This window comes from Dioszegia hungarica, assembly GCF_025882075.1.
Source record: "Dioszegia hungarica strain PDD-24b-2 chromosome Unknown MKK02contig_6, whole genome shotgun sequence".
Classification (NCBI taxonomy): Eukaryota; Fungi; Basidiomycota; class Tremellomycetes; order Tremellales; family Bulleribasidiaceae; genus Dioszegia; species Dioszegia hungarica.
This window is the reverse complement of record NW_026515768.1, coordinates 25,186-48,340: the sequence shown is the minus strand read 5'-3', so window position 1 is coordinate 48,340 and position 23,155 is coordinate 25,186. Positions and strand designations below refer to the sequence as shown.

Sequence of the window (23,155 nt, the reverse complement as noted above, 5' to 3'; positions counted from 1 at the left end):
CGGAGGGATAGAGCTATATGATAGCACGCAGCGGAGTCGACCGCCAATCCGATATGACATCAGACGCATCCATACAGCCCGTCCTACAGGTCCTTGGCAACCCGCAAGTGATCGTCCCCCTCCATCCCTGGCAATTCCTTCACCTCGACTTTGCCCTGGTCCCATACACCTGATGTCCAGTATGGATCCGCTTTGATACGCCTCCACGCCTCTTCTATGCTTGGGTATCGGTACAGCAGTGTCGAGCCGGCCATGTCTCGTGTGTCTGGATCAATGAATGCTCGGCCAAAGACTGTCATATCAGCTCAAGAATTGAGTAGGGGAGAAAGAAGGACGAACCGGTCGTTCCCGCCTCGCGGTCTTTCCGACCCAGGGCGAGGTGTTCTTCTCTTACGCTGAGGCGCTTGGAGAGGCTGTTGGGGTAGTCGGGGCAGAAACAGATGAAGAGGGGCATCTTGCGGACGTGATTGATGGCCGAGATGAAGTATGGTCTGAAAGCGGGAGGAATGGCTTGGCTTGGCTGACCCCCTCGACGGAACTTCGGCTCCGCTCTGAAACTCCCGGACAATTTCCGTACAGCCCTCACATCCGCGAATCACCTGTCGTGCCCACAGCTATAGCTACAACTAAACCTCCTGCTCTATCTTATTGATCAATGTCCCCACCCCGCCCGACACCCACACCCTATACTCATCCCCGTCCTGCAGCGTTTTCCGGGGCTTGCTGCTCCAGCCTACACCGGCGGGTGTGCTGCTTGTCAGCCCTGCCCATGGAGATGAGATGGCGGATAGCTTACCCAGTCAATATTATGGTTCCAGCTGGCAGTGTGGTGCCTTGAGAGAGGAACGAGACGATCTTGGGCACGCCAAAGATTAGATCACTGCTTGTCAGCGCTACTCGTATCCGTCGATCTCAGCGGAGGGTTGGGTGAGAACCGGGAAGTTTAGAATAAAGCGTGGCTAATGCAGAGACCGCGGAGAGGAGGGAGAGGAAGAGTATGACGCAGCATGAGAAGGACAGAATTGAAAGACCCACTTTATTCCGCTCTCCTGTACCGTCTCCCCATTCAACTCTGCCCTAATCTCCATCTTCCCCAACTCCACTTGATCCCGCATGACCAAAGCCGGACCGAGCGGACAAGCCCCATCAAACCCTTTCGAGAAGCACCATTGCGACTGGGCGAACTGGGCTAGGCGGGACGAGACGTCATTAGCAGCTGTGTATCTGGGGGTCAGTACCTGTCTGTCACGCGCCCAGATCGAGCGGGGAGGCGAGCGGACATACCCCAGTACATAGTCCATAGCTTCTTCTTCCCCCACATTCTTACAGTCCTTCCCTATGACGACAACCAGTTCGGCCTCGTAGTCCGCCGCGTTGTCCTGCTCGAACGCCTTGGGAAGGATCGTGGGGGCGGGGTATGGGTCGCCTAGCGCTGTCGAGGGCTTGAGGAAGAGGGTAGGGAGGGGAGGAGGGGACATGTCCATTTCTGACGCGTGGCGGTGATACTGCTGATCAGCTGTTGCGTTCTCACTGGCGGGATAACAGGGAAGCTTAGACCCACATTCAGGCCAATACACCGTATTGTTCCTACTTCCTCCCTGGCCAAAGGGCTCAGTAGACGCCCGACCATCTCCCGCTTCCCCGTCTTACTCCCAGGTGCGAGGACGGACGTTCCAGAGTAGACATCAACCTCTACGTCCTGGTTCGAGTACGTCGCGAGGCCGACATCGAGCTCTGGGTCGACGGGCTCGCCGATTAGTGGTGCTGCGCGAGCGAGACTTGGGAGGGCGGAAGAAGAAGAAGAGGTGGAGGAGAGGGCGCGGGGAATGAAGCGGATGAGGCGGGAGATTGGCATGATGTAGGTTGATAGCTCGAGGGCGATAGAAGGAAGAGTGATTGAGAAAGGGTGGAGGCGGACCGGGCCGGACGCGGAGGAAGCGGAAAGTGGCGGATGGAATGAGGAACGTGGCACCTGGTTTGGGTGGCGATAAGTTGCAGCTAGCCACTGCATAGCACAGGGCAGCTGTCAGCTAGGCTGACTGTATAGATCGAGCAGCACGCTTCAAGCCTGAAAGACGCACATATGCACATATTATACCGAATCTACTGCTCTCAGACCACCCCGTCCACTGCTTCCCACCACGGAAGACCGTCTCCCTGGGTTCCAGCCGCATCCCGCCGCGCTTGCAGAAACGCCGACAATCCCCGGTATGTCAGATGGGCTGCCGTTGCGAGGACGGTACAGTCGACGAGCGTTGTCAGGTATTCCATCAGATGATTCATCGCCCGTCCCTGTCTCGACCGGCTCTGCGACGCATCATGAGGAGACTCACTCCTACTTCGAGTTCCTACACGCACAGCCTCTTCTCCGACCCCGTACGCTGTCTCCCTCATGACACGTCTCTCTGCCATGACATGTGAGAAGAAGTTCTCGGCCACTTTCCGCTTCCTTGCTTCTGCGTCTTTCTCAGTCTCACCCGACTCCAGTCCTGGGCCCGACCGATATTTGCCCTCGACGAAGAGGTCGACAAGCTCCTTTGCGATCTCACCTGTGGGACCATCCGGCCCGTCCAGGTGTCAGGACAGGATCATGAGCCGCTGTCTGGCCGTATTTAGTCTCTCCATGGATTCCGGAGGCACCCAGGTCACCAAATCGCCATCCTCCTGGTTTGACCGAGACTGTAGATCTAGGCCGTGGATCTTCTCACTTTCTTCCTCGACGGCCGCATTGCTATCCAGGGATAGAAAGAGATCTCTCCATTGATCATCGATGGCAGTTTTGGCCCGGCTCGCAAACCTCCGCTTTGTTTCTTCGTCGGCCGTGGTACACTGCCTGATGATGTACGGATTGAGCAGATCCTCCAACGTGAGATCTTCTGCCTGAACGACAGTCCCGTCTGACTTTCGGATCACGAAGCTCGCATCTTCAGTTGACATGCTGTGTGAGAGGCGATCAGGGGGCGATACAAGGAGTAGAACAGATGGCGAGCTGTGATTCCGCCTTTGAAGATGTCACGAACCTGGGTGAGGTGCGCGGAGGATGGGTGTGGAACGTCAGATGAGTGGGAAAATGGTGGGAAAATGTCGTGAGATATGAGAAGGCACAAGGAAAGGTGAGGTATAATGCAGAAAGGCGAAGTCGGGGCTTTGAGCTCATGTCCCCGGATCGTCGAGCGAGGTGGATAGTTCTAGTAGAATCACCTGACTAGTGATCCTTTGACGAGACTGCTCATACGTGTGTCAGGATAGCATCCCTTCTGGTGTCCCCTGTGCGGCTAGCACAGCATTTGGCTGTGTGGCGGCCCCACTCGAACACGAGGGCGTGGTTCGCTTGCTTTGCAGAAAGTAGGCCGCTTCGACCTTTACTGCCAAGCACACAGCTGTTCAAGGGAATGGGACAAGGAACGCAGCTCGCAGCACGCGGCTATCTAAAGGTGGCTGCCTGCTGTTATCGACAGCGCCACTGACGTCGAGTCGCCAGGAGAGTCTCGTGCAGTAAGTACTGATTGCAAGCCTTAAAAAGATGAGGGCATAACGTTGACTCACGTCGACAAAGCAGGATACATTCGAGCAGTAATCATTAGCGATGCATCTCTTATGTGGCAAGTCATCAACTCCTTCCGGTCTGCCCGTCAGGTCCCTCGGGCGCGACTGCTTGCCGGATATTGCGCCGCGGTAAGTATGGTACAGATCCATCCACGTACACTGGTATCTGTACTCCAAGGGACAAGGCGTCGAGGATCATATCGGCTGAGGATCAGATCCTCCTCAAGCCATTCGCAACTGAATTTTGTACTTACTGCTGTTCAGCCGTCACCGCAGTATCCACGACGTGATTCAAGGCGGCCCAGTACTCCGAACGACTCTCTTGTGTGATAGGGGCCTGTTCGCCAGCGTTGCGCAGGGCGAGCAGGACCTGGAGACCGTCGAACCTGATACTGCGACTCGCATTGGGTTGCGACAGAAGGCTGTCCTGCATGTACGTGTGCAGGTTGGTCATATCAGGGGCAGAGAGTCCTGCGGCGTCCTCCAGGAAATTGTGAATGTCCTGCCCAATGAGCTCGTCGTAAACAGGGTTTGGAGTCGGAGTGCTCATCGTGGCAACTGTTGGGCCAAGTAAGGTGAGGATATGGATGAGTGAGAAGCAATTCCAGCAAGAGCGGCAATGATCACTGAAGTCCGCAAACAGTCATTTGCGCATGCGGGGGTTGATCCCATAGGCAATTGCGCCATTGGAAGTCCCCCTCTACGCGTGGCCTCAGCTTGAAACTCCTACTTTCTGCATCTTTGAAACCCAGACCACGACCGTGCTGAAGTTGGCTCATCGCCCGTGTCAAGCCTCATTGTGATGGTAGCCATACCTCGCATCCATTTGCATCTCACGAGTGCTGGACTCGCCGTTCTGATGTCCACACAATATGACCTGCCGCTGTGACTGGCGCACTGCCAGCCTGGGAATTGACATGCCACGTCAGAGATGGAATATGCATAGTGGAGAACAAGAGAGTCAATTCAATTCAAGACCCCGCCCAGTATGCACAGCGGCGAGGCTCAGATCAGGGACCACTGGCTGCCGGCGCAGAAGTCAAGGCACGGGCCATGTGCAGTGGCCCTTCTTGATGTCTTCCAAGGCACTTGTACAGTTGAGAGTCTCCTCAACGATGGTGTCCACTGCGTCCACATGCAGATCGGGCCCGCCCCAGAGAGCAAGGCTCTCTGCGGTCCGGTTCTTGATTGTGAACTCCGACGGATAGCTGGGGGGTGAACTCGCGAAGATGTCTGGCAAACGTGCTTAGTGCTCCCCAATAGTATTTTGGTAGATATACTAACACCAGTGGAGGGCCGGAGGCCAATACCAAATACCATACTATCTACCAGGAGAATCGTCTGGTAAGTAATCGTACTATACCAGGCGGGAGAGCATGGTATTGGTAAAATACCAATACCAAGCTGGTATATCATGGTATACCAGGCCCGAGTGGAAATCTCTAGACTACTCTCCATCGTCCAATAGAGTGCCGTATGATGCTATAAAGGTGCTCAGATTGCCAGGAGCGCTCCTCCCTAAGCCTACCCCTGCTCATTTCGTACCGAAAGTGCGGACATGGGTGAGACCCAGTGAGGAACATGAGGAGCAATCTTTGCTTCCGTTGCCACCCAGTCCGCCACCAAAGTCGTATGTGGCTGCAAGCATGCGAACATTGAGGCTTTCTTTGAGCAGCAACGTAGTCCAATCATCCCCGTCATCACCCTCTCAGGCCATGGTAGAGCCATAATCAGGCTGTAGACCAATCAAAGCGGTGCTGATTTCGGACAAAGTGGTGTCTGACTTCGGACAAAATAGTGTCTGACTTCGAACAAAGGAGTGCCGTTCGTGGTCACAGATGCAGAAGCAGCGCCAGTGCATGTCCGCATGTACCAAAAGGCTAGTTGAGAGCTGTAATACTGACGCAGAGTCCTCCTGGCGGGACTGCTACTCAGTAAGCAGCTCAGGAAAGGACGGGTGGCGGAAAAGCTGTAGTATTTTTGGTATACCAGGCCTAGTACTTGGTAATACCTGCTACCACTGGATTCGCGGGGGGCGATACTAAATACCATACTAATACCAAGGCATATAGCTGGTATTAGTAATTTACCATACTAAGGACCATGGTAATGGTATATCAGCCTGGTATTTTCCCGTACTATTACTATTGGGGAGCACTAAACGTGCTCGTTCACTCACGCGTTCTCGTATGGTATACTACGCCTGATCCACTCAGTAAGTATCCTCCTTTCCGTGTCCTTGACATCGGCAGACGGAATTTCACTGCGCAATCTGATGAGGGATCTCAGGCTTTGCAATTTCCCCTCATACACAGCCTGAAATGCCACACCTTCGTGATACTTTTGGGCCGGATCATCGGTCAGGTCCTGCTCGTTCGGGGCCCTCGGCCAACCTGGACTGCGGGTCTGCATGTACGTCTCGAGATCCTTCATGATCCGGAGAGTGGTGAATGAAGCCTTGAAGAGGAAGTCGCGAATGAGGATTCTGATCAGGTCCCTGTAAAGGATGTTCATGTTCCCGCTCATAGTCGAGGACGACTGCATGTTCGGAGCAGGAGATGTGCGATGAAGGGGTGTGAGTGATTCCAGGCTAGTTGTAGCAGAAGGCAGAAAGCACAAAGAGAGAGACAGAGAACAAAAAACGGGGACTGAAGGCGCTTATATAGACCTCCTTGGACAAAGACTCCATGTGCGATCGTGTGTCATATGTAGACAGTCCTTTCTCTAATTCAGACCCAGCGAGCACGATGTCAGAGATCTCGATAGCTGGAGCCAGCATCGGTGTGTCAGGTATCATCCCTTCACTGTGACGTTAGCGATAGTGTCAGGGATCTCATAAGGGCGCCTTTGCTGGTGGTGATCGAGTATGGCGCCATGAGAAGACCTACTTGCGCGTGTCAGCTACTCCCTTGTTCAAGCTCCGCGCTATCCCGAGTGACTTGATACGAAGCTGTGATGACTAGGCCGAGTCCCACATGGTCATAGTTTGCTAGTCGGTCCAGCAGTGACCAACGATTTGGTCGGCGTGACACAGTATGGCCGGAATGCTGCTTGATTGACTTTTACAGCAAGGGTAGTACTTGTATCAGTACTGTGAGCTAGTTTCGGTCATCGGACAAATTGTATTCGACGCATCATGCTCATGTCAGAAGCAACCTCGCCTGATGTCAGTATTTGAACGGAGAGCATGATGGCCACTGGCCAGGGCTACCACCACCTACCTCTGGAATGTTCCTACTCGGCTCAATGAATCGAGCAACGCGGTCGACCTCAAGAGGACCTGCAGTCTGCAGACCCTATCCAGCGGATCCCCACCCCCCCACCCTTCTGCCCGCAGCCGGAGCTCCGTACTGCACGCTGTGGCTCCGGCGTTCCGGTGACCGCCACGGATAAGCTCTTAGCCGAGAAACCTCCACCTGAAACGTGCCGTAAACGCTACCCCTCACAGCGCCAAACTGACTGAACCACCTCCATGTCCTTCATATACCCCGGACCATCCTTCAGCAGCATGTCCCCCCTCTCACCCCTCCAAGCCGATACCATACCCCTCCTCTTACCCTTCCTGCTCCCCCCGGCACCCCCTCTGCCCGCACACCTGCTCACTCCTCTGTTTCGACATCGACTCCTCTACCTACCCCCGGACCTGTCCGAGATGGACCGCCAGCTCTCCCCTTTCCCTCTCCCCATCACCTCGGAAGCACTACAGCGGCGCCTCGAGTCCCTGGCTGGCGGGTACACTCTCGGACCCACCAAATACGCACATGATGGCGAGCACGCGGTAGCTCGTACGGGCATCTGGGAGGAGGGAAAAGGAGAGGAAGAATGGCGCGAGGGGGAAGGGGTCGAGATGCACTTTCTGCACGACGCGGAGGAGGGATGGGGGTTCCACGGTCTCAGACTACCGGGGCAGGCGGAGGAGATGGGATTGAGATGGGCGGACAACACCAGGGAGGTGGAGCCACCATCTGCGATCTCGACGGAACCCACCGACGTCGAGGATAACGGCAGTCTCGACCCCAACACCTACGGGGAGGACGAGCAGGACGCCAAGGACTACTGGGCGGGCTTCTCACCGCCTCAATCGCCAGAAATGGGTGCGGTAGGCGGGACGGAGATCGATGAAGAGGAGAGGGAGCGGGAGTATTGGGCGCAGTACTCGAATGGGCCGAGCAAGGCGGCCAGCCCTGTCATGTCGCGCAGGGAGAGCGAGGTGGCTGTGCCTAAGCGGGAGAGCAAGCTCGGGAAGATGGAGCGGACGGAGGAGGGGGAAGAAGAGGTGGAAGGGAGACATCGGTCAGGAACCATCATGGCGTCGAGCTCTACACCCGCCGAGCCAGCAACATCCGTACCCACTCAATCCTCATCCCGCTCTACATCCCCACATGTCTCCGGCGCGCCCCGGACCCTTCTACAATCTCGACTCCGGATGAAGACACTCTCGCTACTTCAGCGGGAATGGGCCGACTTCCTAGGGCCCAGCGGAGCGGCGGATGAGCGGGAAGAGAAGGGTATCAGGTGGTTGGCGCTGGGCAGAGAAGTGTCGGGATCAGGGGCGGCGGTTGTTGCAGCTGGAATGGGAGACGAGGGCGAGGAGAAGGCGAAGCGGACGATGCGGACGTTGAAGGAGATGTACGAAGTGTTTGGGGAGGAAGAAGGAGGATTTTATAGACTCATAGAGCAGGCGCTGGGGACGGCGGACGAGGGAGCACTAGGGGGGGAAGGGGGAATACCTAGAAACTATTCGTTCGATCAGGCAACATACTGGGAGTGATTGTAGCTTGTACTTTGTAGCTTGTAGCTGTGCAGGTCTTTCTGCCCGTCCCGCACCTATCAGATATGCCTGACAGACCCAAAAGACGACTGATAAGAAGCAGAGCAAAGACATTCATACCTGCGGCCTGTACAAACCAAAGCAGACAACATCCATTGACTCTTCGCAAACATCCCCCATATCGTGTCATATCTACGTCTGATATCCCACCCCATCATCCATCGCACACGGGACAGCACCTGTACCGATGTCACTGCCCACCTCTATCCCGCTAATGCAGCGAGCTAGATTAAGCGCGCGCGATCAAAGCCTTCTTCTCCGCCGCGATCAACATAGCCTGACCGGATCAGCAGTGCGCCCTGTCAGAATAAAGAGGTATCAGCGTACCTTCTTGACCGCCTCGAAGATACGACGCTGGGCCAAAAACAGGATACTCGCGGTCAGACATGACTGGATGAGCTTGGGAGCGAGTCCAGCGTAGAGGCCTATCGTGTCAGCTGAGGTACGAACCTGCCGGAGGGTCGAGCAAGACTTACCGCCGAGACCCTCCTTCTGGAGAATGTCGAGCACCGCGCGGATGGACGAGTTGTACTTATGAGTAGCGGCTTGCTAAAAAAGTCAGTATCTGCTCTGACCTCGGCGATTAAGATGAGGAACGCACCAAGCGACTCTTAACGACAATCTGGAAAGTCAGCTCGCTTCCTCTTCTTCGCCTGACGGCAGAAAGGCCAGGGGGTTACATAGCTCACGTATGGGTAGGTAGTCCCGGTCGCGGCCAGCTTACTCAAAGCGCCGAGGAAGAACATGTCCCAGTCGGACAGAGAGCTGCGGCCGAGGGAGAGCTGCTGCTTGGTCGTCGGGGCGGATCCGAAGCGCTTGAGTCTGTACGCGAGGAGCACGGCCACGAGGCGCTCGAATGTGGTGTACTGGAGATCAGCCAAGGTGACGCAGGGCCAGGAGGTGCAAGTGCTTGAGAGATAGGACGCGAAAGCTGGGCGAGAGGACTGACCTGGATAACGGGGTTGATGACCAGAATTAAAGCCGGCCCAATCCCTCTCCAGAACCCCTTCAGCCCATCCTGCTTCATGATTTCCCTGACTGCCTGGCTCGCAGACAGCTTGGTCTTCTTCACCGGGGCCGCGTCACCCGCGACGGGTGCGCCGGCGGCGGTCGGGGTGGTCGCGACGGCCTTGGTAGACTGGGCGGTCTGGACCGTCCAGATGGGGTTGGTGAGGAGGGTGGTGATGGATCCTGTCAGTCAGCAACCAGTAAAAGAGAGAAAGAGGGAATGAGCGGAGAACGTACCAGCCACCAAGCCCGCGAGGATGCCTTCCGAGGTGGAGAGTGCGGAGAGGTTGGTGCCTGTCTTGCGGCGACGGATGAGGAAGGAGCGGGCTTCCTCATCTGCATGTCAGCGAGGATGATCGCGTCAGGAGGGGATGATACGTACAGAAGGCATAGTAGACACCGTTGGTCACGGCGATACCGAAGAGACTGCTGCTGAGTCCAGAGTACAGACCAGAGATGCCCTCGGTCTTGATGGTACGGGCGATAGCCTCGGGGATGGTCTGTCCATTAGCCACCAGCGCCTCTATAACCATATATTCGGGACTGAAAAGTGGAGATCAGCTTACCACATTCTCCTTCTTGGTCTGCACCGCAGCCCTGGTCGAGAGGTTGACGAGAGGGCTGAAGGGTCAGTACCCCTGAGAAGAACCCGAGTCTTAGAGAGCTGCGAGCCGGAACGGCATTTAGCACTGCACTGAGCACTCACTAAGTCAGGGCCTACAGTGTCAGCATGTACTCTGTCTTCTTCGAGTCTGAACGAAGCAAACGCGAAATGTAAACACACCATGGAAACACAACCTCCAACTGAGCCCGCCAACGCGTGGATAGCTGAATCTCCCATTTTCCGATCTGTTTCTTCCTGGCTATGGGTCGCGAAGTTGTGCAGCAAGGCGCTAGTATGCAGCTACAGTCGTAGATGTACAGTGATAGCAAGAACAGATATAGTATAGTTGAGGGGATAGAGAAGAGTCAAGGGTGAGTTAACCGGTCTAGCCGGACCCGCTTGGACCGGCTTTCTTCGGTCGGATTTTTTGGCTCACAGGCTGCACAGGCTGCATGCTGCCACGCTGAGCTTGCCTATATGACTATGTAGCTATCACAGCAGCCCCTCCCAGGATCAATGCAGACTTGCCATATACTCGCTGATGAAGGTCTATGCATCTAAATGTCAAAATCACTCCCATCGCTATCCGCCTCCGCTTTCCTCCCCTTCCCTCTCCCCACGCCCAGGCCGGACCCGCCCGTCCGTATTCCGCTCCCTCGCGTGTTGACCATACCTATATCGTCGTCTAGCCCATCTGCGTCCCCGTCGTCCTCGTCCTCCCCTCGGCGTTGTCGCAGAGCGGCGGAAGGCTTCTCGAGGGCTTGATATCGGAGTAAGAGGGCTTCGAGGTCTGCTCGTTAGTTATGTTCTTAGATGGCATGGTCCAGCGAGTAGCGTTGCCGTGAGCATAGAGAGCGCTAGAAGCGGGACCTCGCCCGAGAAGATGCTCGAGCCGCAGAGCAGGAGGTGACTCACCTTTTACACCCGTTTTCAACCCCTTCAGTCCAGCCCCGGCGACCACCTGCCCCAGCATATCCCCATTCCGATAGATGAGCAGCGTAGGGACGTTTTTGTCTGGGTAGTTTGGGATGCAGAGGTCGGCGCGGATCGCGAGGAATTTAGTGGATGGGTGGGCGGCGGCTAGTGTGTTGAGGAGGGGGCGGAGATGTTGGGAGAGGGGAACCCTGTTTGTCAGCTCGGCATAAGATGGTCGAGGGGAGGTTGAAAGAGGGCTAGATCAAAGGGAGAAAGTAGGATAATCAGAGATGCCAGTCAAGGGGTGGAAGCTTCCAGCAAGAATAGTAAAGGTCGGACTCGTAACCGCGAGGGGTCGAAATGACGGGCCGAGCAGTACTCACGAGTCTTTATACAGAAACACAACCACTCCAGTCCCTTTCAATCTCCTACTCGCACTCCCACTCGCCTCCTCATCGTCCTCACCCTCTTCCTGCTCATCAACCTCCTCTTCTCCCTCTCTCAACTGCTTACTCCCCTCCGTCACCTCCCTCACAAAGTCCTCCCTTCCCAATGGCATCAACGACCCATACCTCCCCCTCTTCTCTTCCTTGCGCATCTCGTTCATCCGCTTCTTGCGGTACTCTTCAAACATCGCCTCGTCATCGCTGTCCAGATTATCGGATTCCAGGAGAAGGGATAATTGTTGATGGTCCGCCGTAGCGGCGATAGCGCCGACGGCATCGGCGTGGGTGATGTGTGGGATGTCGGGGGATGGAGAGCGCGAGGGAGATTTGGGAGGGAGGATGCCGTGAGCCCGGAGAGCGTCGTTGCTGATGGTCAGCAAGGAGCAAGGGGAAAAGGGGAAAGGGGGAGGCGTACAATTCGGTATCTTCGTTAGGGTTGACCATCTTGATAAGGCTCAAGCAGCAGTCTGAGAGTACAATGCGCGCGCTACCGTCTCAGTATCGGGAGTCAGCGAGCTAAGCTCAGTCAGTGTACCGCTTCAATGCGGTATGAGGTGGTGGATGTATAGAGGCAGAAGTTGAACCCAAATGGTTAACCGGCGACGACCAAACCTTTTCGCATTCCTCATCTACCCATCAACATCATCCTCTATCTACCTCACCGAGACTTAGTGACAGCGTGACAGCACGCCTTACCAGGCTAACCAACTGCTCATACATAGCACCACAGCGAGAATCTTTCGCGCAAATCGGCCCCAGCTCTTACAGACGCGCCGACTCTCCACCCGAGACATGTCCGCCCCACTCCCGACCATGCCGGACTCATGGCATCTCGAACCACCACACCGCTCTCACGGTCACCACCTATCCTCTGATCCTTGGGACACCAACTCCCCAGCTGGTTCATCCACGCCGATACCTATACCGACCCATTACCCGAACCATCCCGCTCCTGGCCCGGGTATTCAAGACGCGCTCGGCGCGTTGGCCAGAAATACGAGCTCGGACAGGCGGAAGGGCAAAGAGAGGGAGCGGGAGGTGATGGAGCTGGTTCGGTATGAGGCGCCGGTGAGGTTCGCGGTGATGGGGGATATGATGGATACGAGCAAGGGGCGAGATAAGGTCTTGGTGAGTTTAACGTTCGGCCCGTTGGGGGCAAAGCTGATAGGTAGAAATGTGTCCAGTACTCGCTCAAGACGTATCTATACCTTCTATCGCTAGTCGTCCGTATACGGCCATTATCAAGGTGGTTCCTGGCCAACAGAAAGAGGGTCACGCAGGCCGTCAGTAGCCTCAGTCTGACCCGGTATGTCTTAACTTTGAACTCCTCCCTCATACCCGGGACCCACCTGCTGTGCCACTCATCCGTCTCGTTGAGACCAATATCCCTGGCTGACCCTCAGGAAATGTCTCATCCTCCTCACCCCCCTCCATCCTCTCTCACACCTCCTCTCCCCCTCCCCCACCTCCGCACCCACGATACTACGGCACCTCATGGACCTCGCCAGCGGGATCTCAGACGATCTCTTCTGCCTGAGCCGGCTCGGTCTGGTCAGTAAACGCCTAGGCGCATCAGGGGACAAGTGGTCAAAGTGAGTATGGACAGCTGCTACCTTGGCTCAGCCGCGTTCTAGAGGAAATGCTGACAGAACAGTCGTCTATGGTTCACGTCGACGGTGATCGCGCTATACAAGCTGCATCTACAGACTCTACCTCGGCTGCGCTCCTCAGTAGCATTGGTGGTGTCTGACGACAAGGCGCAGAGAGAGCTATCCGATGCGGAATGGACAAATCGGAAACTGCTCGCGGATCTCATCTTCTCATGTACGTCTCATCCATAACTCCAGCTTGTGCTCATTGTCGTAAATCTTGGGCTGACTTTCAGCGTACGATGTCTTTCACCTCACATGGTTCGCCGAACCAGTCAAGTGCTTCACTGGTCTTGCCGCGGGTATCATCAGCACAACCAAGATTTACGACCAACACTGGCGCGCCAGCTTAGGTAAGGGGTAGCTAGGATTAGACAGAACGAGATAAAGCTTGGGCGACGCATTACAACTGGCACTCATACTTCTAAGACGTGAGACTATAACTTCGCCTTGACCGGACCGTTTGCAGACAAGGTCCTGAGAAGGTGGTTGATGCCTGCCAGCGCGATGTCCTGCATATCAGCCGTGGTCCAAGCCTCTGTTCTCTTGAAACCCCTTTCGACGGCCTGTCTACTTGCTTTAGAACCTGAAGAGCCAAGCAGACGATGCCGCCTAAAGAGCCGTTCACAAATCGAGCGTCACTCACCTTATCTTCACTCGGCAACCCCCCGCTCACACCCACCCCACCCACACAAACCCCATCCACAAAGATCGGCTCCCCGCCCGCGATCGTGCAGAACCTCCCCCCATTACTCCGCCCAATCCCATGCAACAGCCCATTCACCTTATCCCCGTACTTGTCGGTCGACAGCCGGTGTCCCGCCGCTGTGAGGGCCTTGTTGTAGGCGATATCGATCGAGGTGAGCTTGGCGCCTTCCATTCGGTGGAAGAGGAGGGGGTGGAGGGAGGGGTCGAATATCCAGATGTTGATGGGTACTTTGATGGATCCGGCGTAGGCGAGGGAGGCGGACATGAGGGTTTGGGCGAGGGATGGGGAGAGGGAGGGGGTGGAGATAAGGCCGGAGGACTTGGACGGGGAGGGCATGGCGAGCGGAGGTACAAATCGACTTTGGCGCGAGATCCTTCAGTTGTTCGATGAGCCCTCCTGCGCGTAAGTGCGGAATGGTGTGATAGTGTCAAAGGGTTCTATGACCCAGCAAACACCCACACACCCAGCAAGTGGGACGCCTCGGCGACTGGGCTGCAACCCCGGGTGACGGATATAGCCGAGATGAGGAATGCGGAGCAGAGTCAGAGCGCAGCGGTGGCGGATGACAGTGGCGCCCAGACTAGCAGGTGGCGCGTCGCCAAAGCCGGGCCTGGTCCAAGCCTACTCGCTCAGCACATGTATGTCAGTTCACATCATCCTTCTATCACACGTGATAGCAGTGCTCAAGGGATGAATCGATGATCCGTGTAAACTCCAGCAGAATACATGGCGGATAAAAGGGGGAAGGGTGGGCGGGCATATCGAGCGGGCCGCTTACTGTAGCGATGAACCCCGTCTACATTGCCAGCGCAGCTTAGAGCGACTTGGCCCATGCCTCACTCCGATCCAATAGCTCGGGATCGAAGGTTCCACTGAGGGCATTGAGAACGCGGCACGGGGCATCACCGCTCGATACAAGACTTCTCGATCGTCTCCACATACGCCGCGCTCGGTTAGCACACCGCTACAAGAGACGTGTCCGAATCATGCTCGGTTCAAGACGATGTGCTGGGTGATGCGCCGCCCCGCATTGATCAGCAAGTCTTTCACTTGATGCAGAGTGGAATGCATATCACATGGTGATCGGGGACAACGTGTATGGATGATGGCTGACCGCGCTGGCGCTGGCCTATGCTGGGTGATCGCGACCTGAGGCAGCTTGCGCTCATGAAAAAGGGAGCATCACCCGGGGTAGCATCACCCTCACCGCCCTCTCCATCGTCCCGTCCCGCCGCTGTATCCTCAGCTGGGTAGACATGGCTGACCCCCGAGGACCGTTGGTTCTATTCGGCAGTGATAACCCGCTTCTGAGTTATCAGCTTCTCCCGGAGCTCTCCCAGCTGTATCTGTAAAGTATCAGGACTGCCCAGGGAGCGCAGGGTGGTGTTGTAAGCGGCTACAGTGGCATTTGTGACCCAGAACGAGCGCAGGTAAGGCGTAGGATTGTCGTTCTGTATGCTGGGTATAAGGGCTCGCGTGACGAAGAAGCTGACAGTCGATTTACGCTGTCTGGCCTCGGTTCGGAGCATGATATTGGCCCAGAGGACCGCGAATGCAGTATCCTGGGCGTCGGCGGAAGAGCTCATTGTATCGTATGAAAAGACGGCCCAGCGTGGAGGTCGGCAGGGTGATTGATTCGAGAGTGGCGAGGATGTTGCGGTAGGGATGTGACAGGGGACAGGCGGAAAAGTCAAGTATATATGTGGCTCCACCATTTTGAAACCCGGTCTGTCCTCAAACACCATGCGACCGTCTTCCTTTCTGTACACGTGCCCTGCTCCCCTGCACAGCCTCAATCACTACCTGGACACCACAGAGTCATTCAACCTTTCGTTCCCGCTTCTCACCTGCTGTTGATTAAGCCGCCATCAGCAGTGCCGAGTCCTGACACGCCCTACTGCGACAGTGCTTTCTAGAATGACCGCCTCAGCTCTGCTGGGGATGGAAGGATCCGCGAACAAAGGTACGCTTATTCCAAACGCGGAGGTGGCATGACCTCGCCGGAGACTCGGATTGACAAGGCCGGTGTGCTCTTAGCTGCAGGCTCTCCTCTTAGCATCGCCACTTATCTTACACCTATACGATCTCCCAAACCCCCGCCACGCTGCTCCCGGGCACAGACACTTGACCTTCACACCCACACCCACAGACATGGCGGACATCACTTCTGCGACCCGTACGTGCTCGATGGAGACCGGCCTTCCTAGTAAGCTCATGGTCCAGTCCAACGACATCACATTCCCGACCTACAGCACCCTTGTCTCTTTCTTCAGCAAGGATGCACTCGATGCCAAGGTCAAGGAGAATGCCGCTACTGAGATACAAGATCATCCCACACTCGATGGTGTCAGGAAGACAGCGATTCTGTCGGTGCTTGAAGGTACTGTTCCCATTGAAAACAGCGGGCTCACAACACTCACCCTCTACGGGCCCATAGACAACAACGGAGCCCGTGCTTACCACAAGGTACTTGGCTACAAAGTCTGAGCGTGCACATATTGTATGTATACTGTATCCGCCTGCTTACTTGGCTTCAATCAGCTCTGATCATGTGGCTCAGCAGGACCGTCTCCCAGGAGCATGAAGTAGCTATGCGTAGATGCTACCTATAGTCTGGTAAGCTTGCCTGTGTCCCAAGCACGTCTTTCGTGACAATGTGAGTCGAAGCATCAGCATGGTCTCCGGTAGCCGTAAGAGACCGGGAGCTTGTGGTCAGTAGGTGAGAGCTAAGATGCGTACTAAGATCGAGCTTGGAGAGCTCAGTGGGATCGCAAGTCCGACCAAAAAGATACTCCAGATCTAGTCTCCATCCTCCCCATTGGCGGCTTTCCTCCCTCTGCCCCACCTACTTCTCCCTCTCTCTTTCACCGGCCCCATCTCTCTCTCCTCCACCCAAAACGCACTCGTCAGCGTCAACGCCGCCACCGCCCCACACCCCATCCACACCCAGCTCAAGCTCTGGCCGTACGCCTTCAGCGCGATATCCTGCGCCGGCTGCGGAAGCGCCCGGATCGCCGTCTTGCTGCTGTGGAGGATAGCGTTGATAGTCGCTGTCTTGTCGTGATCTGCAGGAAGATTTCGGCGAAGAAGGTGTGAGAGAAGACCCAGCTGGGTTGATGCGCCCAGGGAGATGCCAAGTGTCCCGCCGAGGGAACGGACGGTGTAGAGGAGGGCGGTGGCGCGGGGCTGGGAGTCAGCGGAAGTTAATGCCAAGAGGACGGTAGATGCTCACCATCATCTTGCTGTCCACGGCGGAAATCAAAGCGACTGATGATTAGCTGTATCGTAGATTCTTTAGGAAGGGACTGACTGAGATTGACACATAAGAATACCGAGTAGCCCAGTGGTGGTAGGAACGCCGTGGCATAGTATCCAGTAGTGGTCCAGCTAGGGTCCCACTGCGCAGCAATGAATGAGCAGATCATCGGTGGGACAAGAGCGAGGATGCCCATGACTCGGTACTTGCCGCCCCTACGGATATGCCTGCCTATCAGCGGAGTTCCAGCAGTAGCGGTATACATCGACCGCCATATCTACAGGTTCAAGACTCACTGTCCGGCGTACATCGATCCCACAGCCTGACCGAATCCTGATGTAAGAGACAGCATAAGCCCAGCTTGGGCGGTCGAGGTGTTGAGGACGACCGCAAAGTACATCGGTCTGGGTGTCAGCTGCACATCCCCTGCGAAGTAAAACAGCTAGCTCACATTTGGTACATCTGATCATATCAGCTCTGAGCATTGCTACAGCGACCAGGTCATAGCTGATGTGACTCACAAAAGCTTGGGCGACAACGGACATGAAGAATCCGCTCATCAATACCGCTGCTGTGTGCTTCTCCTTGAACATGGCGAGGGGTATGACTGGCCGCGCCACCCTCTGCTCCACCAACACCAATGCTCCTGCTGCCAATACCGCAGCGAGCAGGTTTCCCCATACGATTGGAGCGGACCATGGCTCCAGGTACGACGTGTGGAATGAGAAGCCGAGGATGAGCGTCGTGACTGCGCCGACGAGGAGGACGGTTCCTGCCCAATCGAGCGAGGCAAGGCCGGCCCATATGGTTTGATGTGTTGGTGGGATAGGCGCTGGTGGAAGGAGGAGGGTGACCATGAGGATACAGAAAAGGACGACCGGGAACTAGGGTCAGCGATGTCGCAAAGGAGAGCTTACTTGTACCCAGAACGAAGAGGGCCAGCCGAGGTGGTCTACCAGCCAGCCGGCTATTGGTCCTCCTAGTGTTGAGCCTGCACCAAAGACAACCATCATCAGGCCTGGTAGTGAGCTTCGATCAGGATGAGTCGCTCAAGGGGCAAGCTCACCTTGATACAACCCTCGATCTCTCAAGGGGACCAGATCCGTCACAATCACCGAAGACACCGTCAACATGCCTCCTCCACCAAGCTGCAAGTCAGCTTGAGTCTTCGTAATCTCAATGAAGGTACTCACACCTGATACAGCTCTCGCCGCTATGAGCACATACATGTTTGGGCTGAGTGCACACATGACTGTCCCAATGGCAAACACGCTGCACGCTGTGACCATGGCAAATTTGCGGCCAAGCGTATCACTGAAGACCCCGTATAGTGGTATTACTGCTGATCAGCTGCCTATACCACCTCTCTGGACACCCATAAAGACTGAAAGCTAGCTTACCAGCGGTACTGGCCAGCGTAAACATGCTCCCCAAATAACTGCTCAGCTCGGCATGCCCAAACCAGCTCCCCACCGCCGGCGCAGTCGTCGGGACCGCCATCGCCTGGAACGCCATGACAAAGTTGGCACTCCATACTCCGCCTAGCAGTAAGATGAAGCGCGTCCGCGAGATGGTCTGCTTGAGGGGTGCAGAGCGAAGGAGGGGTTGCGTTTCGAGGGCCGAGGTGGAAAGGAGTGGAGAGGCCTCGGAGGGGGCGGCAGGAGGTGGTGGGGTTGCCGGACGCGGCGGAGCGGGAGCGATGATGATAGCTGACATCCTGAGCGCGCCTCGAAGGTATCAATCAGTAAGTCAGTAGTATGTACAAGGTAGAAATGCAGCTTATCAAGCAAACCAACTTTTCCTGTTTCCGTCAACACCGTCGGGTATATCCGAACTGAACCATGTGCCTGTGTGGTGCCTGATCGATCTGTGTGCCTGGCGTGTCTCTAACCCTTATCTTATCGCTACAAGTATGGCTGGCTACCCTACGTCGACAACGCTCCCAGATCTACCTCACTTCCAAATGCCCGCTCAAAGACATCCCCTTCTTCCTTGACCTGCACCGCCCCCTCGCCCGCTTCCGCCAAGATATCCTGTAACGCCTCCACGACCGATCGCAGCCCAAACACAAACCCCATATCCGGCCTATCCGCGTGCTTTGGCGGGAAACGCGCCAACGCCAGCCCCGTCTCGGGATCAAAGCGGGTATCGTACCCCTTCCCTAGCGCCTGTACGTCCTCGTCCGGGTCCCGAGGCATGGGAACGAAATCGGCGCCGGTGGTGGTATGGGCGAAATCGACGACGCGGAGGTTGATCTCCCCTCGGATACGGTTGGAGGCTTTCTTGGGAGCCTGAGAAGGTGTATCGTCCTGAGAGTGAGCGGTCCGGGAGTGAGAATGGGAATGGGAGTGCGAGTGATGGTGCCGATGTTTCGAGTGATGGTCGACGCTCCGACTCCGACGGGATGGACTTGGGGGAATTTCGACCGGCCGAGTGCTCCGTTCCTCCTCCACCCTCCCCAACTTCCCTGGCATCGGCGTCTCCACCTCCCCTATCGTCCCCGCATGCTTCACAAAGTGATCCTGCGCCTCCTTGTCCCCGTCGTAAATCAACAACAGCGAACACCCGTAGAACCGGAATCCGCCGAGCCGGAGCACGATCGCCGCGAGGTTGTGTAGTTTTTGGATGAGGAAGGGGATATGCGCAGTGAGGAGGCGTTCACCGTCGTCCAGAAAGAGACGCAGGATGTTTGAAAAGTCCGACGTTCTAATCTCCCGTCCGCGATATTTGTTTTTGGAGACGAAAGATTGGGTCGAATTGTTCCAGACCTGTCATTAGCTATATCGTAGGTATGGCTCACCTGCATTCCGCACATCCGCACCCCTAGCGTTCTCGACGTGGTCGCATCGCACTTCTTCCGCTGACTCTTCTTTTTGAGAGGAGTCGCATCGTACCCGTACTGCCTCGTCCCCATCTTGAGATCTAGCACGCACGGGTGCTTCAGCCGCCCGGTGAGGTCCTCCATAAAGATGAAGAGCTCCTGCCGCGCTGCGCCGGTATGTGGATCGTCCGTTGTCGAAGGTGGCTGGGTGTCGAGGGTTGGAGTAGGTAAGGCGGACGAAGATGGCAGGTGAGACGATACCGATGGGATGGGTACCGGCGAGGCCGTCGAGGGTGTCATTGGCCGTAACGTATTGAGCAGGTTCAAGACCGGCTTCTTCCGCACCTCCAACTCCCCCTCTCCCTCCTCCAGATCCTGCATGTCAAACATGCCCCGATCCTCACTCTCCTCCCTCTTGCCCCTCCGATCATGGAGCACCATATCGCTCTTGGTCCTTCGGATCCCCTCCTCCCCTTCGCCTCCAGACCTCAGATCCACACTCTTCCCTTCTCCCTTCCGTCCCCTTCCCCGCCGTATCTTCTTGCTCGATAGACTCGCCGTCCCGCTGCCCGACTCGTGCTCGTCATCCGCGTCCTCGCCGCGATGGGGATGTAGCGCATGACTAGCGTTCTTCTTGAGCCGCTTGAGGATCGTAGCAAAGACGTGATCTTTGAGCTTTGTGTTGACCGTGGTAGACCCGGTTCCGCCCCACGGTAGCGGCGAGCAGTATCCCGGTAGGTGGACGTCACTGGCAGAAGGGACGTGCGAGAGGGTCGAAGAAGGGAAGAGGGCGCGATGAGGGAGAAGCGGAGTGGAGACGGTGTGGTGTAGATGGGAGGGGACAGGCGAGTTGAGGCTGGGAAGAGGGGTAGGCGCGTCGTTCGTTTCCGGAACAACACGAGGGATCGTCAGGCCCGAAGGTGAAGAAGGCATCCCGCGTAGACTAGGCGAGGCGCCAAACGACCCGCCAAAAGAGCTTCCTGGCGACGACTGACCAGGACGGATAAACTCCTGACTCCGCGCCGAAGAAGGCCGGAGCCGCCCCCCTCTCGCATCATCCTCGCTGACTTGGCTCGTTTCCCGCCGGAATCGCCCGCGCCGATCATCCCTGCTCGACCGGAACAGCCAGTCTGGAACGACGTGCCGATTCCAGTCGAGTGATACTTCCGGTACCTCGACGTCCGCTTCGCGATAAGTCGCCATGGACGCTGATTTCTGTAGGTGTGGCCGAGATGCGGGTGTGGGAGGGGCAGATGGATCCGGAGAGGTCATAGCTGGGGAGTCGGGATCGGCGGGGGTGCCGGCGCCATCATCGTCGGTGGGAAGACGGTGTTTTCGATAGTTGACGAGCATGACGCCGAGGTATCGAGGGATAAAGGCGAGTAGAGCAGGAGCAAGCCGCTCGACCTCCTCGTAGAAGAGATTCTCTCGACTGACCAATGGCTGGGATCAGCGCTACTCTTTGTATTGCTCACCTTGCAGACCGCTCTTCGTGTAAACTTGTAGATCGAACTATGCCCTCCGACAGCATGGTTGAATGGCTGGAGCGGCACCGTCATTCGATCCTCCTCGACCTCCTCCGCACTCATCTCTGTATCATCGCTGTGGATGTCCTGGCTATGGGGGCGGTGACTGAAATAGCCATCTTCTTCAGACTGGCTGGGCGCGGGATCTGAATCCTCCTCGTCTTCCGAGCCGGAGGGTGAGAGGCTGGATGCGGTCCCGCTGGTATACCCAGAGTCATCGCTCATCGATATAGAGCCGCGATGAGCGGATCGATAGTCTGTATCTGGCAAAACCATATTGGGGAGGTCCGCGGGGTTGATGAGGGAAGCACGAGACCGACGGGAGAGGACGGGCGAGGCGGCGAGGATCCGGATAGACGCTGCGATCGAAGCTGCATCCCCAGAGTCGTTCGCCTCCTCTAGTGAGCTGGCGACTGGTGGAGCAAGCGGGGGAGGCTGGTTGATATCCGCTTCCGCTTTGGTATAGCCCCGTTTCCGGGGAGTTGGGACCGATGGAGCCGGAATAGATAACGGCGGGACCGCCGTCTCATTCGTAGGCGCAATAGGCGGTGTCCCATGCTCGCTTTTCGTCGCCCGCTTGAGCAGTGTCCCCCTCTCCTCCGCCTTCTTCCCCAAAGCCTTCCTAGACTCCTTGAACAGTCCCATCCCCATACTCCCCTTCCTCCCCTGCTTGCCCATCAACCGCGTCTCCAAACTCTCCTTGGCCTCCGTCAACACCCTCAACGCTTCTTGCGGGAGCGGCATCTCTTCTCCCCCTACGCCTCTTCTCAGCGCCTCGCCGAACGACGCATCGAACGCCCCGCCTAGCCCGAGCTCGAGGTTGATCTGACTCGCCCCTCCAGAGTCCGTCTCGAGCGCGCTGGTCTCTGGACGAGAGTACGCCCGGTCGGTAGAGTAGTGAGGGAGAAAGTAGGAGCCGGTACCGTCCCCTACCCGACCTGGCACGTGGACCGAGTTGGACCGCGTTCGGCGGACCGCACCCGCGACAGGTGGGAGGCGATTCGCGGTGTTGGACCGCTTGAAGAAGGCGGACTGAGCGGGAGGAGAGACGATAGGCGAGGTGATGGTAGGTAGAGGTGCGCGCACGCCAGATCCGTACCGCCGGAATCCGGGAGGCTGTTCCAGCGGACTCGGGAGCGTACTCGTCTGTGATGCCGGGCTCTTGTCGTCCAGTGGTACACCGAGCGAATACCCCTGCATCTCCTGCATGATCCCCGACCACCCTGTCCGGCTCTTCCCACTCCCACTGGGCGTGCGTCCCGCTGCATCTCCCTTTCCACCGCTTCCCCGGCGCATCCCACTCGCACTGCCGGTCTTGCTGATCAGGACCTCCTCCCCATCGTCATCGCTGAGGTCCTGCACCGCCGCGGCGCGCAGGCTGATAGTAGCCGACCCGATCTCTTTGAGAAAGGCCGGCCGTTCCCTCTTTCCATCATCTGCTCGTTCTTTCCCCTTGCTCTTCCTGCGCTGGAGCGAGGGTGACGACCCATTCCGGCCCGACCCTGACGGATGCCGAGGGAGCGGAGGGGTAATTTTGGACGGTCCGCTCTCGTCCATCTTGGCGCGGGACGTGGAGCGAGGGACAAAGTACGAGGACTGCTGAGCCGTGCCTGGACTGACGGTCGAGCGACCCGATGGCCATCTTGACGAGCTCAGCGTGGATGGGCCGGCGAAAGATGATGGGCCGGCCAAGAGGTGCGGTGAGTTCAACGGAGAGGACGATGCTGTCGGGTCTGAAGAGGGGGTAAGGCGCTTGTAGGAGCTCGAAGGGGGATGAGCGGTATTTGATGCTGAAGCGACAGCAGGTCGCTGAGGTGATGTGGATGGGGCAGGCATGGGTGGTA

The 23,155-nt window shown here is 56.8% G+C and overlaps 10 protein-coding genes across 10 annotated transcripts; 2 read left to right on the top strand and 8 right to left on the bottom strand.

Moving 5' to 3' along the window:
- Window positions 1-83: 83 nt before the first annotated feature.
- Window positions 84-454, bottom strand: MKK02DRAFT_22420 (uncharacterized protein; the record flags this gene model as incomplete). The annotated part of the gene is made up of 2 exons (XM_053086562.1): window positions 84-292; window positions 340-454. 2 exons carry the CDS (start codon window positions 452-454, stop codon window positions 84-86), a joined length of 324 nt encoding a protein of 107 aa, XP_052947534.1.
- Window positions 455-626: 172 nt separating this feature from the next.
- MKK02DRAFT_35889 (putative mitochondrion protein) lies at window positions 627-1,855 on the bottom strand (the record flags this gene model as incomplete). The annotated part of the gene is made up of 5 exons (XM_053089291.1): window positions 627-750; window positions 797-880; window positions 1,036-1,224; window positions 1,285-1,505; window positions 1,562-1,855. 5 exons carry the CDS (start codon window positions 1,853-1,855, stop codon window positions 627-629), a joined length of 912 nt encoding a protein of 303 aa, XP_052947533.1.
- Window positions 1,856-5,292: 3,437 nt separating this feature from the next.
- MKK02DRAFT_31331 (uncharacterized protein) lies at window positions 5,293-6,090 on the bottom strand (the record flags this gene model as incomplete). The annotated part of the gene is made up of 3 exons (XM_053088261.1): window positions 5,293-5,426; window positions 5,451-5,599; window positions 5,726-6,090. The coding sequence occupies 3 exons, from the start codon at window positions 6,088-6,090 to the stop codon at window positions 5,293-5,295; spliced, it is 648 nt and encodes a 215-aa protein (XP_052947532.1).
- A 964-nt stretch (window positions 6,091-7,054) lies between these two features.
- MKK02DRAFT_42125 (uncharacterized protein) lies at window positions 7,055-8,317 on the top strand (the record flags this gene model as incomplete). Its single annotated transcript, XM_053091849.1, has 1 exon — window positions 7,055-8,317. The coding sequence occupies one exon, from the start codon at window positions 7,055-7,057 to the stop codon at window positions 8,315-8,317; it is 1,263 nt and encodes a 420-aa protein (XP_052947531.1).
- A 378-nt stretch (window positions 8,318-8,695) lies between these two features.
- Window positions 8,696-10,226, bottom strand: MKK02DRAFT_23035 (mitochondrial carrier domain-containing protein; the record flags this gene model as incomplete). Its single annotated transcript, XM_053086663.1, has 9 exons — window positions 8,696-8,802; window positions 8,854-8,926; window positions 8,979-8,999; window positions 9,067-9,243; window positions 9,327-9,568; window positions 9,623-9,721; window positions 9,768-9,885; window positions 9,952-10,006; window positions 10,153-10,226. The coding sequence occupies 9 exons, from the start codon at window positions 10,224-10,226 to the stop codon at window positions 8,696-8,698; spliced, it is 966 nt and encodes a 321-aa protein (XP_052947530.1).
- Window positions 10,227-10,546: 320 nt separating this feature from the next.
- On the bottom strand, window positions 10,547-11,794 carry MKK02DRAFT_42123 (putative GTPase inhibitor; the record flags this gene model as incomplete). The annotated part of the gene is made up of 4 exons (XM_053091848.1): window positions 10,547-10,779; window positions 10,905-11,113; window positions 11,288-11,716; window positions 11,766-11,794. The coding sequence occupies 4 exons, from the start codon at window positions 11,792-11,794 to the stop codon at window positions 10,547-10,549; spliced, it is 900 nt and encodes a 299-aa protein (XP_052947529.1).
- A 348-nt stretch (window positions 11,795-12,142) lies between these two features.
- MKK02DRAFT_31329 (uncharacterized protein) lies at window positions 12,143-13,363 on the top strand (the record flags this gene model as incomplete). The annotated part of the gene is made up of 5 exons (XM_053088260.1): window positions 12,143-12,478; window positions 12,523-12,656; window positions 12,754-12,942; window positions 13,005-13,174; window positions 13,236-13,363. The coding sequence occupies 5 exons, from the start codon at window positions 12,143-12,145 to the stop codon at window positions 13,361-13,363; spliced, it is 957 nt and encodes a 318-aa protein (XP_052947528.1).
- A 73-nt stretch (window positions 13,364-13,436) lies between these two features.
- On the bottom strand, window positions 13,437-14,044 carry MKK02DRAFT_42121 (uncharacterized protein; the record flags this gene model as incomplete). The annotated part of the gene is made up of 2 exons (XM_053091847.1): window positions 13,437-13,511; window positions 13,646-14,044. The coding sequence occupies 2 exons, from the start codon at window positions 14,042-14,044 to the stop codon at window positions 13,437-13,439; spliced, it is 474 nt and encodes a 157-aa protein (XP_052947527.1).
- Window positions 14,045-16,507: 2,463 nt separating this feature from the next.
- Window positions 16,508-18,680, bottom strand: MKK02DRAFT_42119 (multidrug resistance protein fnx1; the record flags this gene model as incomplete). The annotated part of the gene is made up of 10 exons (XM_053091846.1): window positions 16,508-16,894; window positions 16,941-16,975; window positions 17,019-17,191; window positions 17,261-17,368; window positions 17,416-17,426; window positions 17,486-17,848; window positions 17,882-17,982; window positions 18,031-18,112; window positions 18,158-18,303; window positions 18,365-18,680. The coding sequence occupies 10 exons, from the start codon at window positions 18,678-18,680 to the stop codon at window positions 16,508-16,510; spliced, it is 1,722 nt and encodes a 573-aa protein (XP_052947526.1).
- Window positions 18,681-18,889: 209 nt separating this feature from the next.
- On the bottom strand, window positions 18,890-22,868 carry MKK02DRAFT_22466 (uncharacterized protein; the record flags this gene model as incomplete). Its single annotated transcript, XM_053086570.1, has 6 exons — window positions 18,890-19,732; window positions 19,765-21,228; window positions 21,261-21,724; window positions 21,823-21,869; window positions 21,940-22,427; window positions 22,641-22,868. The coding sequence occupies 6 exons, from the start codon at window positions 22,866-22,868 to the stop codon at window positions 18,890-18,892; spliced, it is 3,534 nt and encodes a 1,177-aa protein (XP_052947525.1).
- Window positions 22,869-23,155: the final 287 nt, after the last annotated feature.